At 43.1% G+C, this 14,839-nt stretch overlaps 2 protein-coding genes across 6 annotated transcripts in view; one reads left to right on the forward strand and one right to left on the reverse strand.

Annotated features, from left to right (window-relative positions):
* LOC137646645 (galactosylgalactosylxylosylprotein 3-beta-glucuronosyltransferase P-like) overlaps positions 1 to 9,491 on the forward strand; it is a 124,265-nt gene extending 114,774 nt beyond the window's left edge. Inside the window, exon 7 of the mRNA XM_068379750.1 lies at positions 9,257 to 9,491. The gene's annotated coding sequence lies outside the window, so the exon portion shown is untranslated. The remainder of the gene's footprint in view (positions 1 to 9,256) is intronic.
* A 55-nt stretch (positions 9,492 to 9,546) lies between these two features.
* The window catches only part of LOC137647156 (protein Abitram), a 69,865-nt gene continuing 64,572 nt past the window's right edge, over positions 9,547 to 14,839 (reverse strand). For all 5 annotated transcript variants that reach the window (XM_068380434.1, XM_068380430.1, XM_068380435.1 and 2 more), the window contains one exon: positions 9,547 to 10,048. In XM_068380434.1, coding sequence (XP_068236535.1) covers positions 9,872 to 10,048 — 177 coding nt within the window. In that variant the 3' untranslated portion in view covers positions 9,547 to 9,871. The remainder of the gene's footprint in view (positions 10,049 to 14,839) is intronic.

Genomic DNA, 14,839 nt, shown 5'->3' on the forward strand with positions numbered 1-14,839 from the left:
ATCATCTGGTGCATTTCACCACATGGGCAGTCAGCGCTGGTGACACATCCCCACTTCTAAAGGCTCTCCTGTTTTCCCGACCTTAGATCTTGCTCTGTTTAAGGTCCACTTCTTTCTGGTAAGGGACGCTTTACAAGGTAGATGTTCGATAGGGTCAGGTAGCGCTTCATTGGTTGAATTACTGTCGCTCTCCCTCCACGTCATCAATCTGTAGACAGCATTGTATAGATGCTAGGAAACTTCCATGGCCACGAAACTTTTTTTTTTTATTGATTTCCATCGACCCCACATAAAAGTGGGAAGAGATGCAGACAAAGAAGTGTTCTTGCCTTATTTCCATGAAGTGTATGCCTTGGATCATTAATATGTTTGACCCTTTCATTTTTGGTAATTGCACCTTGTCAAATCTGAGGTGGTGCAATACTGGCCAGTCTGTAAAGAGATGTTGCCTTTAGTGTGCCAGTGATTATTTAACAATGCTACTACTTTGGCTTTTCTCTTTATCTTTGGTGTCCAATAGGTTCTAGCACATTTATTGATTAGTGCAGAGCCATTCTTTTGCCCTCTCACTAAAGTGCAGGATCATCTGTAATTCCATCTAATCCAGCTGCCTTCCCAATTTTAAGAAATTACATTGCCATATTCAGTTGTTGCATGGTGAATGGTGGGAAATCCTGGTTACTCTCAGACATAGCTCGTTCCATGTCCAGTTTTATTTTCTTTCAAGTATCCCCTTTCCTTGTTATTTGGCTTTCCATTGAGTAGGAGTCAAATTGATGTTGGCTATAGTTCTTTGCCAGCATTGACATTTTGTTGTTGATTGAGTCATGTAGAGTTTCTCCAAGCTCTATTTCACTTTTGGCAAATATATCTTCATTACATGCCTGTGTATCTTTGGTACACCGTCTTTGCTTTGAGGCCAGGGATGTGAGTATTTCTGCAGCCTTTTTTTTTCAGCATTTTGTTTACAAAGTTGTTCAAGGGTTCTTGGCTGATGAAAACGGTCATGGATATTGCTTTTAAATCCATGAAGCCAGACCTTTTTAGACTATGCTTTGTCACCAAACTTTACCTTTATGAGGCTGAGCAGCTTAATTCTAATTTTTTTTCTCAATAAATTCCAGAAGGATCAGAGATTCAGGACTCTGCCTGAGCAGGGTAACTTACCTACCTCTGCATTAGCTTTGCATTATGCAGTAAAAGTTGGGGAAAAAGAAATTTCATAGGTCGCTATATAAAAACTTCTCGACCTTCAGATTTTAAGAATAAAGCATCCAGCATATAGTGCTTCACCTTTAATTTATTCTTGAAAAATTTCTGAAAATCATTGTAAGTAATATGTTATTTTGATAATAAAATAAATTTTTGAATATACTTACCCGGTGATTATAATAGCTGCAACTCTGTTGCTCGACAGAAAACTCTACAGAAAAAATTAGCCAGCGATCGCTACACAGGTAGGGGGTGTACTTCAACAGCGCCATCTGTCGTCCAGATACCCAGTACTCATTGTAAACAAAGTACTCAATTTTCTCCTCGGTCCACTGCGTCTCTATTGGGGAGGAAGGGAGAGTCCTTTAATTTATAATCACCGGGTAAGTATATTCAAAAATTTATTTTATTATCAAAATAACATTTTTTCAATATTTAACTTAGCTGGTGATTATAATAGCTGATTCACACCCAGGGGGGTGGGTAGAGACCAGCAAATTATGTTTACATCATTATGAGCTAAGAATTTTTTATTTCATTTTAGAAGTTATCAAAATAACAAAAACAAAATAAATAGGTACCTGGTAAGGAAGTCGACTTGAACAATTACTCTGCCTTTTTTAAGTACGTCTTCCTTACGGAGCCTCGCGATCCTCTTAGGATGCTGAGCGACCCCTAGGATCTGAAGTATGAAGGGTTGCAACCCATACAACAGGACCTCATCAAAACCTCTAATCTAGGCGCTTCTCAAGAAAAGAATTTGACCACCCGCCAAATAAACCAGGATGCGAAAGGCTTCTTAGCCTTCCGGACAACCCAAAAACAACAATAAAAACATTTCAAGAGAAAGATTAAAAAGGTTATGGAATTAGGGAATTGTAGTGGTTGAGCCCTCACCCACTACTGCACTCGCTGCTACGAATGGTCCCAGAGTGTAGCAGTCCTCGTAAAGAGACTGGACATCCTTAAGATAAAAAGACGCGAACACTGACTTGCTTCTCCAATAGGTTGCGTCCATTATACTTCGCAGAGATCTATTTTGTTTAAAGGCCACGGAAGTTGCGACAGCTCTAACTTCATGTGTCCTTACCTTCAGCAAAGCTTGGTCTTCCTCACTCAGATGTGAATGAGCTTCTCGTATTAACAGTCTGATAAAATAGGATAAAGCATTCTTTGACATAGGCAAAGATGGTTTCTTAACTGAACACCATAAAGCTTCTAACTGTCCTCGTAAAGGTTTAGTTCGTCTTAAATAGAACTTAAAGAGCTCTCACAGGGCATAAGACTCTTTCTAGTTCATTTCCAACCATATTCGATAGGCTTGGAATATCGAACGATTTCGGCCAAGGACGAGAAGGTAGCTCGTTTTTGGCTAGAAAACCAAGTTGTAAAGAACATGTAGCCGTTTCAGATGAAAATCCTATGTTCCTGCTGAAGGCGTGAATCTCACTGACTCTTTTAGCTGTGGCTAAGCAAACCAGGAAAAGAGTCTTTAAGGTGAGATCTTTAAGGGAGGCTGATTGTAGCGGCTCGAACCTTTCTGACATGAGGAATCTTAGTACCACGTCTAAATTCCAACCAGGTGTAGCCAAACGACGCTCCTTCGTGGTCTCAAAAGACTTAAGGAGGTCCTGTAGATCTTTATTGTTGGAAAGATCTAAGCCTCTGTGACGGAAGACTGATGCCAACATGCTTCTGTAACCCTTGATAGTGGTAGCTGAAAGAGATCGTTCTTTCCTCAGGTATAAAAGGAAGTCAGCTATTTGAGTTACAGAGGTACTGGTCGAGGATACAGATACTGACTTACACCAGTTTTGGAAGACTTCCCACTTCGATTGGTAGACTCTAAGGGTGGATGTCCTCCTTGCTCTAGCAATCGCCCTGGCTGCCTCCTTCGAAAAGCCTCTAGCTCTCGAGAGTCTTTCGATAGTCTGAAGGCAGTCAGACGAAGAGCGTGGAGGCCTTGGTGTACCTTCTTTACGTGTGACTGACGTAGAAGGTCCACCCTTAGAGGAAGAGTTCTGGGAACGTCCACTAGCCATCGAAGTACCTCGGTGAACCATTCTCTCGCGGGCCAGAGGGGAGCAACTAACGTCAACCTTGTCGCTTCGTGAGAGGCGAACTTCTGCAGTACCTTGTTGACAATCTTGAACGGAGGGAATGCATATAGGTCTAGATGTGACCAATCTAGGAGAAAGGCATCTATATGAACTGCTGCTGGGTCCGGGATTGGTGAGCAATATATTGGGAGCCTCTTGGTCATCGAGGTTGCGAAGAGATCTATGGTTGGCTGGCCCCATGTGGCCCAAAGTCTCTTGCACACATCCTTGTGGAGGGTCCATTCTGTTGGAATGATTTGTCCCTTCCGACTGAGACAATCTGCCATGACATTCAAGTTGCCTTGGATGAACCTCGTTACTAGCGAAATGTTTTGACCTTTTGACCAGGTGAGGAGGTCCCTTGCGATCTCGTACAACGTCATAGAGTGGGTCCCTCCTTGCTTGGAGATGTACGCCAAAGCCGTGGTGTTGTCCGAGTTCACCTCCACCACTTTGCCTTGAAGGAGAGACTTGAAGCTTTTCAAGGCCAGATGAACTGCCAGTAGCTCCTTGCAGTTGATATGCATTGTCCTTTGACTCGAGTTCCAAATTCCCGAGCATTCCCGACCGTCTAATGTCGCGCCCCAGCCTATGTCCGATGCGTCCGAGAAGAGAACGTGGTTGGGAGTCAACAGCCAGGGGCAGACCCTCTCTGAGGCTGATACTGTCCTTCCACCATATCAGGCAAGACTTCATCTTCTCGGAAATGGGGATCGAGACCACTTCTAGCGTCTTGTCCTTTTTCCAGTAAAAAGCTAGGTGATATTGAAGAGGACGGAGGTGTAGTCTTCCTAACGACACGAACTGTTCCAGGGATGATAGGGTCCCTATCAGACTCATCCACTGCCTGACTGAACATCGTTCCTTCTTCAGCATGTTCTGGATGCATAACTGGGCTTGGCTTGTTCTGGGGGCCGACGGAAAAGCCCGAAAAGCTAGACTGTGAATCTCCATCCCTAAATACACAAGTTTGGGATGGGACCACTTGAGACTTTTCCAAATTGACAAGGAGACCCAATTCCTTGGTCAGATCTAGAGTCCACTTTAGATCCTTCAGACAGCGACGACTGGAAGAAGCTCTTAGAAGCCAGTCGTCCAAATAGAGGGAGGCTCGGATGTCCGCTAAATGAAGGAATTTGGCTACATTCCTCATCAGCCTCGTAAACACAAGAGGAGCTGTGCTTAGGCCAAAGCACAGGACTTGAAACTGGTAGACAACCTTTTCGTAAAGAAATCTCAGAAAAGGTTGGGAGTCTGGGTGGATGGGGACGTGGAAGTATGCGTCCCTTAGGTCTAAAGAGACCATCCAGTCTTCCCTTCTGACCGCTGCTAGAACGGACTTTGTGGTCTCCATGCTTTGTGACAAAGACATTCAGCGCACTGACGTCTAGCACCGGCCTCCACCCTCCTGTCTTCTTTGCCACTAAGAAGAGACGGTTGTAGAAGCCCGGGGTTTGATGGTCCAGGACTTTGACTACCGCTCCCTTTTCTAGTAAGAGAGACATTTCCTGTTTCAATGCTCGTCTCTTGTCTTCCTCTCTATACCTGGGAGAGAGATCGATGGGAGACGTTGCTAGAGGGGGTTTTCGTACAAACGGGATCTTGTACCCCTCTCTGAGCAACTTCACAGATTGTGCATCTGCGCCTCTCTTCTCCCAGGTCTGCCAGAAGTTCTTGAGTCTGGTTCCCACTGCTGTCTGAAGAAGCTGGCAGTCAGACTCTGCCTTTAAAGGACTTGGTTCCTTTCTTCTTTCCACGTCTCCCTTCGGCACGAGCACCTCCTCTGCTGGAGGCTCTGCCACGAAAGGGCGGAATAAATCGGGACGCTGGAGTGTCCATCCTTGGTCTAGCTGACAAGGTAGGCAAAGGGGTGGCTTTGCGAGCAGAGGACGCAACCAGATCGTGAGTATCCTTCTGTATCAAAGAAGCAGCAATCTCCTTAATCAGGTCCTCTGGAAAGAGGCACTTGGAAAGAGGAGCAAACAGAAGTTCGGATCTTTGGCAAGGTGTAACTCCAGCTGACAGGAAAGAGCAAAGGTTCTCACGCTTCTTGAGGACTCCGGACACGAAAGATGCAGCAAGCTCATTAGATCCGTCATGTACGGCCTTGTCCGTGCAGGAAATGATGAGCAATGAAGTCTCCTTCTCTGTCGGAGAGATCTTTCTGCTTAGAGCTCCCAGACACCAGTCTAAAAAGTTGAAGACCTCGAAGGCTCTAAATATCCCTTTCAAAAGGTGGTCCAGGTCCGAAGATGACCAACATATCTTTGAGCGTCTCATGGCTAGCCGGCGGGGAGAGTCTACAAGACTTGAGAAGTCGCCCTGGGCAGAGGCAGGAACTCCCAAGCCGAGAACTTCTCCCGTGGCATACCAGACGCTCGATCTAGAAGAGAGTCTAGCAGGGGGAAACGTAAAGGCTGTCTTCCCTAGACTCTTTTTGGACTGCATCCATTCTCCTATCACTCGTAAAGCTCTCTTGGACGAGCGTGCGAGTACGAGTCTAGTAAAGGCAGGCGTGGATGACGGCATACCTAAAACAAACTCTGACGGAGGAGAGCGCGGAGCCACAGACACAAACTGGTCCGGAAACATCTCTTTGAACAGTGCTAAAACCTTCCTAAAGTCCAAAGAGGGTTGCGTAGACTTAGGCTCGTCAAGATCTGAATGTGGTTCATCTACGTGTGCAGCACCATCATCATCAGAAAGTCCCTCATCCGAGTATTGAGGAGGAAGCGGCAATGGAGTAGGTAACGGCTGGTTAGCTGAGTCCGGTCGCACGGGTGCATGCGTGACTGACCCGGACGCAACGTCATGGAACTGTTGCCCAGTCTGTGAGCTGGCAACAACCATAGCAGCGCGGGGACGCACAGCGTCTACTCCAGACTGTCTAGCCTGATGTGGGTGAGCAGTGGCAACCACACTGGGTTGCGGAGGTTGACGCACCGCGTCAAAACAAAACAACTCTGACGGTTGTTGTACCTCACGAACGTCAACGGAAGGCTCCGTGCGTCGCTGAACGTCAACATGCGGCTGGCAGGGCACACTGGAACGCATGGGTGGCGGAACTCTCTCAACTGGAGTGCGCAAGAAGGTCGCCTCAGTGTCCACAGGACGCACAACCGAGCGTGTGGGTGGTTGTAGGCAAGAGGCTGTACTAGCTGGTGCAGCAGCAACCTTCTCCGCACGCAAGTCCTGCATCAGAGACATTAATTGGGACTGCATGCTCTGCAACAAAGACCACTAGGGTCTGCAGGAGCAGGTGCGGCGACAGACGGTGTAACTGTCTGAGGCGGTACCGCTTTGCCTCTCTTAGGAGGTGAGCAGTCATCGGAAGACTGCAGCGAGTCCGAACTGACCCAGTGGCTACAGCTGGGCCGTTGGACTTGCGCGGAAGGGACCGACTTGCGCTTTAATGGTCGTGAGACCTTGGTCCATTGTTTCTTGCGAGAAACACCTTCCGAAGACGAGGAATAAATGGGCTCTCTCGTCTTTGTGCGGCAGGGGCGATCTTGGGGAGATGCGCCCGATACCACGGAGGGAACGTCTGTTCGCTGATTAAAGCCTCTCGAACCCATTGGTCGTACGACATTGCTTCTCCCCTGGACTTGGGAGCTTGCAAGAGGTCCCGGACTAGGAGGACGACAGGCACGAACAGACGAACCCTCAAGCGCAACACTATCCACAACACTATCACTCACTTTAACACTTCCCACTGCACTTTTACACTTCAGCTCCTTGACATCCGCCATGAGCTGGTTACGGTCACTAGCCAGGGACTCAACTCTCTCACCCAGAGCTTGGATGGCACGCATCATATCAGCCATCGAAGGTTCCTGAGTGCCAGAAGGGGGATTAGGAGCAACCACTACAGGGGAAGGAATAGGTTGTGGGGCATGAGGAGAGGAAATATCAATAGAACGAGAGGAACTTCTCCTAACTCTATCTCTCTCTAGCCTATATGTATATTTTTGGAATTCGATAAAATCGAATTCCGAAAGCCCAACGCACTCCTCACATCGATCTTCCAATTGACAGGTTTTATCCCGACAATTGGAACAAACAGTGTGAGGGTCGATAGAGGCCTTCGGAAGACGCCTTGAACAGTCCCTAGCATTACACTTCCTAAATTTTGGGACTTGTGAAGGGTCAGCCATTTTGAATTGGTCAAAGGGGAATTCAAAAACTATCCAAAGTCATCAACAAATAATCCGTAATCAAAAAAAGAATGCAAGGATTTTTGAAGAGAAAGCCTGCACAGCGAAAGCTCAAAACTAGAATAGTGTACTTCACCAAATAGTTGTGAAAACAAATCCAGTTAGCAACAGCGAATTAGTAGGTCTTGCCGGTAGCACGACAGAGAGAAAATTGAGTTCTTTGTTTACAATGAGTACTGGGTATCTGGACGACAGATGGCGCTGTTGAAGTACACCCCCTACCTGTGTAGCGATCGCTGGCGAATTTTTTCCGTAGAGTTTTCTGTCGAGCAACAGAGTTGCAGCTATTATAATCACCGGCTAAGTTAAATATTGAAAATTAATCGATTCATTATGGACCAATGATTTCCAAACCCCTCCTTAACATGAGGTAAGACATTCCAATTGAAGTTATGTATTTATATAAAACATTATATTCATAATATAGCTACCTTGGTTAAAATGCCTCTTGCTAACTGGTTTTTGGAAGTTAAATACTGAAAGCTACCCATCAACAATTGCATTGTTTATTCGTTCGTTTTAGAATGCCTTGCCTATAGCAAGCAGCCTGTAAGAGAAAGACAATTGCATAGTCTAATGTACATTTGGCTAATATATGCAAAATACCTTGGTGGATTAGGTCAGAAATTAGGTTAGAACAGAAAACCCCCTATAATAAGACAGTTACTGTATACAACTTTTCCTAAGCTAATGATGAAAGTTATAGGCGGGCAATTGAATAGATCAAACATTTCTACATTTGGAAAGTGAATAAAAAAAAAAAAAAATGCGGTTATTAGTTTAAATTTTATGGCAAGGGATATAACTAGAAAACTTTTGATATAAATAATAAGTTAAGTTGATAAATTGAGAACTGGTAATAATATACAAAACTAGAACACCTCCAGGCTGTCAAAAAGTCAAGGGATTGAAGGGCAACTTTGAGTTGACCACATTCACAAAAACACTGGAAAGCTATCTTGAACAGTGATTAAATCACCCAATTTCGTTAACACTATTACTAAGGAGAGTGGAAAAATAATAACTTGATTGTCTTATGTAAACAAAATTTTTCTTACTAAACGGGAACAGAAAGTATTACGTTAACGGTGACTGGAAAGATGGCAACTGGTCACAAGTTTCTGTACAGATGTTATCCCTTGGAGTAGTAGTAGTAGTTCTCTTTGATGAGGATTAATATGTGAGCGATTTCAGTGTTGGAGGGGCTGTGCAGTGCAATAGCACCTTAATTCTCGGGTCTCTCTTATACACACTGAGTTCGTGCTTTGCATATTGAAACACTGGCTTCAGATCAGGGGTGACAATATTTCTTTGATATTTGATATTTTGTGTCATAGATTCCCTATTCCTAGCATTTTACTGGAATGTTTGATCTCAATGTGAGGAATAAATTTATTTCTGTTGAAATCACACAATATTATTGGTTTTTTATCCATTCTTGATCATAATCAATTTTGCTTAACAAATTGCGTTGTTATTCTCATCATCTTGCAAATCTATATTACATATGTTCATTGTAAGGATCAAGTTTTGAACCATATACAAGAGACATCGTAATAACTAGGACAGACATATTATGGCTTTATTATATCAACAAGAAAAGTAACACAGTTAATAAGAAATGCATCATATACTTCATTCTTTTGAGATATCCGTTACATATAAAATTCTAATTTGATTGCTGTTCTTCCCCATCATGTCAATTTACTACTAACCTAACTCCACCCACAGGTCGCTTGGTGATGTACAGCATTCCACCACTTAATTCCTGGAGGGACTCCATTGGGTAAGATCTAACTGGCATTACCTAAAAAGTTTCAAGTGCTATCTCCAGGTGAAATCTCAATCTGTGATGTTAATGTGTGCCGTTATGTCAAGTCTGTATTTATTGCATTTCTATTTTGTTAATCAGTGTAAAAATATTAAAATTTATATTTCTAACATGAGTTTGAATTTTCCTATAAAACTTATAGAAAGTTAATTTACAACAGTAATGAAGAAAGGATATTGAAAAATCTTCATCACCATCAAGTAACTATTCCTGTTTAAAAATAATACAAGATTTCCTGAATCAACCCATTTTCATTGTGCCATACAAAATTTCTATTTCAGTGTCACATACAGTATATACAACTAGTGTTTGTTTATATGAAAATTGTCTTGTGATCATTATATGCAGTAAATAAAATATTGAATTTTAGATAGCTAAAAAACAAAAAATCTCTTAAGAAAAGTAATAGTAAGACTGTTTCCTGCAAGACTTCATTAAGTTCATTTTGAAAAGATTAAAGGCCTAATTATTTACTGTAAGATAAAAACTCCTCAGAAAATCCATGTGTTAAAATTTCAACCTGTAGTGCCTCTTAGATTTTCATTTATCAATTCTTTATATTTTTCTTTAGACAGGAGCCTGTTAAGAAGGACATTTCCATTACGCAGTGGAGGTAAAACAATGGCTAAGTAGCCTTCTTCTTTTGGGCTCTCACTAAGGAGCTGAGGATTTGTGCCTAAGCGCTCATTCACCTGAAAGGGGAAAATAAAAAAAAAGTAGATTAGTGTATATTCTGTAGATCTTAGTACTTGTAAGCAATATTCTAGTAACATTCCTGTAGAAATATCAATGCAGGATAACAAATCACAAAATACGATAACCATATAATGTAATATATACCGTGAGAGTCAATACTTGTTAAGCTATGTATAACAGGAAATAACCAATGCTATTTATGAAGATTATGAAAAATATTATATAAGGAAGCAAATTACAATATGAGAAGAGCAATTTGGGTTATTAGTAGGTTAAGGTATATTAGATGCAACTTATGTATTAAAACTTGTTAATTTAGTTTTTCAAGTATAATGTACCTTTCTATTACCATTAATTCTTATGCTGTCAGGAGACCATTACGTCCTAGATTTCGTCAATGTTCTCAAGTGTATTGCAACATTCGTGATCTTCATGCAATTATTCAAGACCATACAGTTGCGTCCAGACAGCAAGATATTCTTTTATGCTCAGAAACTTTGGGTTCTAATATGAGACACTCATCTGAGGTCCTTATAACTGACTTTAAGAAGCCAATTCCTAGGGCAAGGAGATGGCGATGTATATTAAGATTAAGTACCTTGCTTCTCTTAAGTCCTACAATGAATGTGGATGCCATGAGATTCGGGTAATAAAAGTTTGTGGCAGGCATAACAATTATCTGTGTTTGACCACCAGAATCTAGAAATGGATGATTCTATCTTTGATTGTCTTTTTACCATTATGGCTAAGATACAAGACGATAGAAACGCCACTTTTGTCTTTGTTGGTGATTTCAATGCTCACCATAGGAAGTGGTTAAATTCTGTTTCTCCTACCAATCACCATGGCTTGAGAACTTTAGACTTTGCCTCTGGATCTGTGAGCAAATATACCACACAAGTAAGAACTTCTGTCAAAAGTTTCAGGTGAGGGATGGCTCATGCTTTGACCTTGAGATGTACATCACATTAAATATAATTTAGGTGGCCCCTAGGAGTGCACAAGTTGCTCAGGGGATTGGATGTAAGAATTTTTGTTAAATAGCTTTGGGCTAGGACCTTTGAGGCCAATCAGTACCCAGGTGCATCTAAAGTAAAATCCAAGAGTTACCACAATGAGGTAAAAGAATAAGTCCCTCCATTTAGAAGTAAGCAATCAAATAATGGTGTCTGGCTTACAGACTACTAGAATATCTTATTTTCTGGCTGCTAAATCTGGAGAAGGGAAAAAAAACTAATCCTTTGCCCTACGAAAGCACAAACACTACCTCTAATTGTAGGTACATGAAAAGACACATTTCACATGTACCAGTATTGTCATTATTATTATTGTATGTATCATTTACTGCATTATCATGATTACCATTATTGTACGTACTATTAACTGTATTATGTACTTTCAACCATTATTTCAGATGTTGCATATCATTAGATTAATTCCTGTAATGTCATTGATATGATATGGCAACATTGAGTCAGCATTGGCAACACTTATCTGTTGTGTTGCCATGATGCAGTCTGTTCGTCTTCGTCCCCTTAGCTGATAAGTTATCTTTCCTCGTGTCCCACGTATCTTATGTATTTACTCTAATAGACATTGAGAACCTACTTTTTAAGTTGTATCCTTGCCCCACCAATTAAGGTTAAGGAAGTTATCAACACGTACATGGCGCAGTGAACTTACAGTGTCGTATTAGGAGAACTCTTTCAAGACGTGGACATCAGGAACCGGGCGACGCCATTAATGGATTCTCAGTTTTAATGTGAATTCGCTGTAATTCGATTTATTTATATTTCATGTGCAGTGTAGTGATGCAAGTTAACAGTAAAGTGTTGTGCAGTGCATTGTGCTTTTATAGTGCTCTCTTTTTACGTCCCAGTGTTTTTGCTGTGCTATTTCAAGAAGCAAGCAAATAGTCTGTTGGGACTCAGTCGGAGCATGCGTGACCACACCCAGACTCATTCATCGTCACGGGGTGACTGCCTGAGGCAGAGTTGCTGCTCCCCTCAACCCACAGAGTCGCTGGCGGACGTATTCATGCACATGCGCACACACTTGCTTGCCTTAAACTTTTCTTATTATTAGTGTTTTAAAACAGTTTGTGTTGTTTTTTATAACTTTGTTGGAACTGTATTTTTACCCACTGCACATCGAAAGTAATAATGGCCTCGGATGATATACTTGAAGAACAATTAGAAGAGCCCACAGAAGAGGGACCATTCAGCGATGTGGGTGCCCACAGCGTCGATGCCGCCCACGCCCACAGTGTTGGGGGAGTGTTGGAGAGCGCTGCCTCTCCCACCCCACCACTCCTGAGTCACCACTACTACCCCCCGTCTGCCTCTCAAGCTAACGGGACTGATTTCCTCGCTTTAATTCGTTTTTTAGAGGAATCTCGCTTGTATGAGGATGAAAGAAGAAGAAGGGAAGACGAAGCAAGAAGACAAGAAAGACAACGTGAAGAAGAAAGAAGAAGGGAACAAGAAGCAATTCGCCTAAGAGAGGATGATCTTAGAAGAGAAGAAGAAAATGCAAGGTTTACAGCCCTCATTCAAACTCTTGCCCCGATCATCCATTCTCATCCAGGCAACCATACACCTGGCACAGAGGTGAATTCTAACTCCAATCAACCCGCTCTTCCACCTCCACAGAAGGCAACAGCCCAAACGCCACCCCCACTGAAGGCAGATGCAACATTCCAAATGTTCAGGGAATGGAGACGCCGGTGGGATGACTACGCTGTTATGGTGGATCTTTCTAAGCTTCCACGTGAAAAACAAATGATCCAGATGAGGATGTGTTTAACCCTTGAAACACAGCGTGTTTTAGAACACACACTGCAGATTTCTTAGCTGTAAGCAAATGGAAGGAGAATCTTTTGCTGATTTCTATGTGAGACTTCGACGCATCGCAGAAGAAGTTGATTTGTGCCCAGGTAATGCCGCTGCATGTGAAGAGACCCAACTGAAAATGATTATCTTGATGGGTATTCGAGATGCAGAGTTGGTTCAGAAGTTGATTGCCTTGGACGCCAGCTCTCCTCTTCAAGATTTCGTCACAACCTGTCGATCATATGAGGCAGCTAAAACTGCAACTTCTGCCATACGTGGCCCACCCAGCCAGTTGTGTGCCGTTTCAGCCTACAGGAGAAGCAAGAAATCAAGCGGGAAGCCTCCACCTTCGCCGAAGTCCTCTAAGCCTGCCGTTTTATGCCAGTCTTGTGCCCGTCAGCACGAACCTGATAAATGCCCTGCTGCCAACAGTACCTGCAGAAACTGTGACCGTGTTGGCCATTGGTCCAGGACGTTGAGGTGTCCTGCCAGCAAAGTCCAGTGCCGTCATTGTCACCGTATTGGACACTTCGATAAATGCTGCATGGATAACAAGAAAAATAGTCATCGCGACAGATCTTCAAGCAACAGTGGTGCCTCTGCAGTCTCCAACAAACAACAAGATTCCTACCGCATCTAATACCATCAGGATCTTCTGCCGCTACTTCCGTGAAGTTGGTGTTCCTCTTCGCCTTAGGACGGATGGAGGGCCACAATTCACCAGCGCAGAGTTCAAGGATTTCATGATGAGATGGGGAGTTCGACACATGGTAACCTCACCCCACTACCCACAATCGAATGGTCATGCCGAAGCCGCTGTGAAGTCAATTAAGCACCTCATACTGAAAACAGCCCCGTCTGGCAACATCGATAATGAAGATTTTGACCGTGGATTGCTGGAACTCAGGAATACTCCTAACTTTACAGGACGCTCCCCTGCCCAGATCCTGTATGGCCGACCTCTGAGGTCATGTAATCCTGCCCATCCAAATGCATTCTCCAAGGAGTGGCAGGTCAAGACTGAAGACTGTGACCGCCGTGCTGCCGCCCGCTACGAGCAGGTAAAAACCCAGTATGACCAGCATGCCCACTCCCTGCCCAAGTTGAGCGTCGGACAGCAAGTTCGGATTCAAGACCCGACCTCTCATCGTTGGGACAAAGTTGGCATCGTCATGGGCCATGGAAAGTCAAGAGACTATCAAATTCGTATCCCTAGTGGTCGTGTGTGGTGGCGTAATCGCCGATTTCTTCGTCCAGTGCCACCCACTGTTAGTGACCCCTCTCTCCCTGTCCCAGTGGCCCCTTGCCAGGACCTAGAAAGAGAGTCCTTAGTCACCATTCCTCCTGTGAATCCACGTCGTTCCCAAAGACTCATAGAAAAGGAGTCCGCTTGAGAATGTACTACGAGCGTGAGGGGGAGGGAGGTGTAGGTACATGAAAAGACACATTTCACATGTACCAGTATTGTCATGATTATTATTATTGTATGTATCATTTACTGCATTATCATGATTACCATTATTGTACGTACTATTAACTGTATTATGTACTTTCAACCATTATTTCAGATGTTGCATATCATTAGATTAATTCCTGTAATGTCATTGATATGATATGGCAACATTGAGTCAGCATTGGCAACACTTATCTGTTGTGTTGCCATGATGCAGTCTGTTCGTCTTCGTCCCCTTAGCTGATAAGTTATCTTTCCTCGTGTCCCACGTATCTTATGTATTTACTCTAATAGACATTGAGAACCTACTTTTTAAGTTGTATCCTTGCCCCACCAATTAAGGTTAAGGAAGTTATCAACACGTACACTAATAGTGAAAAAACAGTAAAGGCTGATATTTAAGGTCCGGATGAAATTGTAATTATTGTATCATGTATACTGTGTTTATTTCCTTGCCTAAAATACCTCGTTTTCTTTCATGTACTATCATGAACTTTGTAGAA

The sequence above is a fragment of the Palaemon carinicauda genome, chromosome 9, assembly GCF_036898095.1.
Source record: "Palaemon carinicauda isolate YSFRI2023 chromosome 9, ASM3689809v2, whole genome shotgun sequence".
Taxonomy (NCBI): domain Eukaryota; kingdom Metazoa; phylum Arthropoda; class Malacostraca; order Decapoda; family Palaemonidae; genus Palaemon; species Palaemon carinicauda.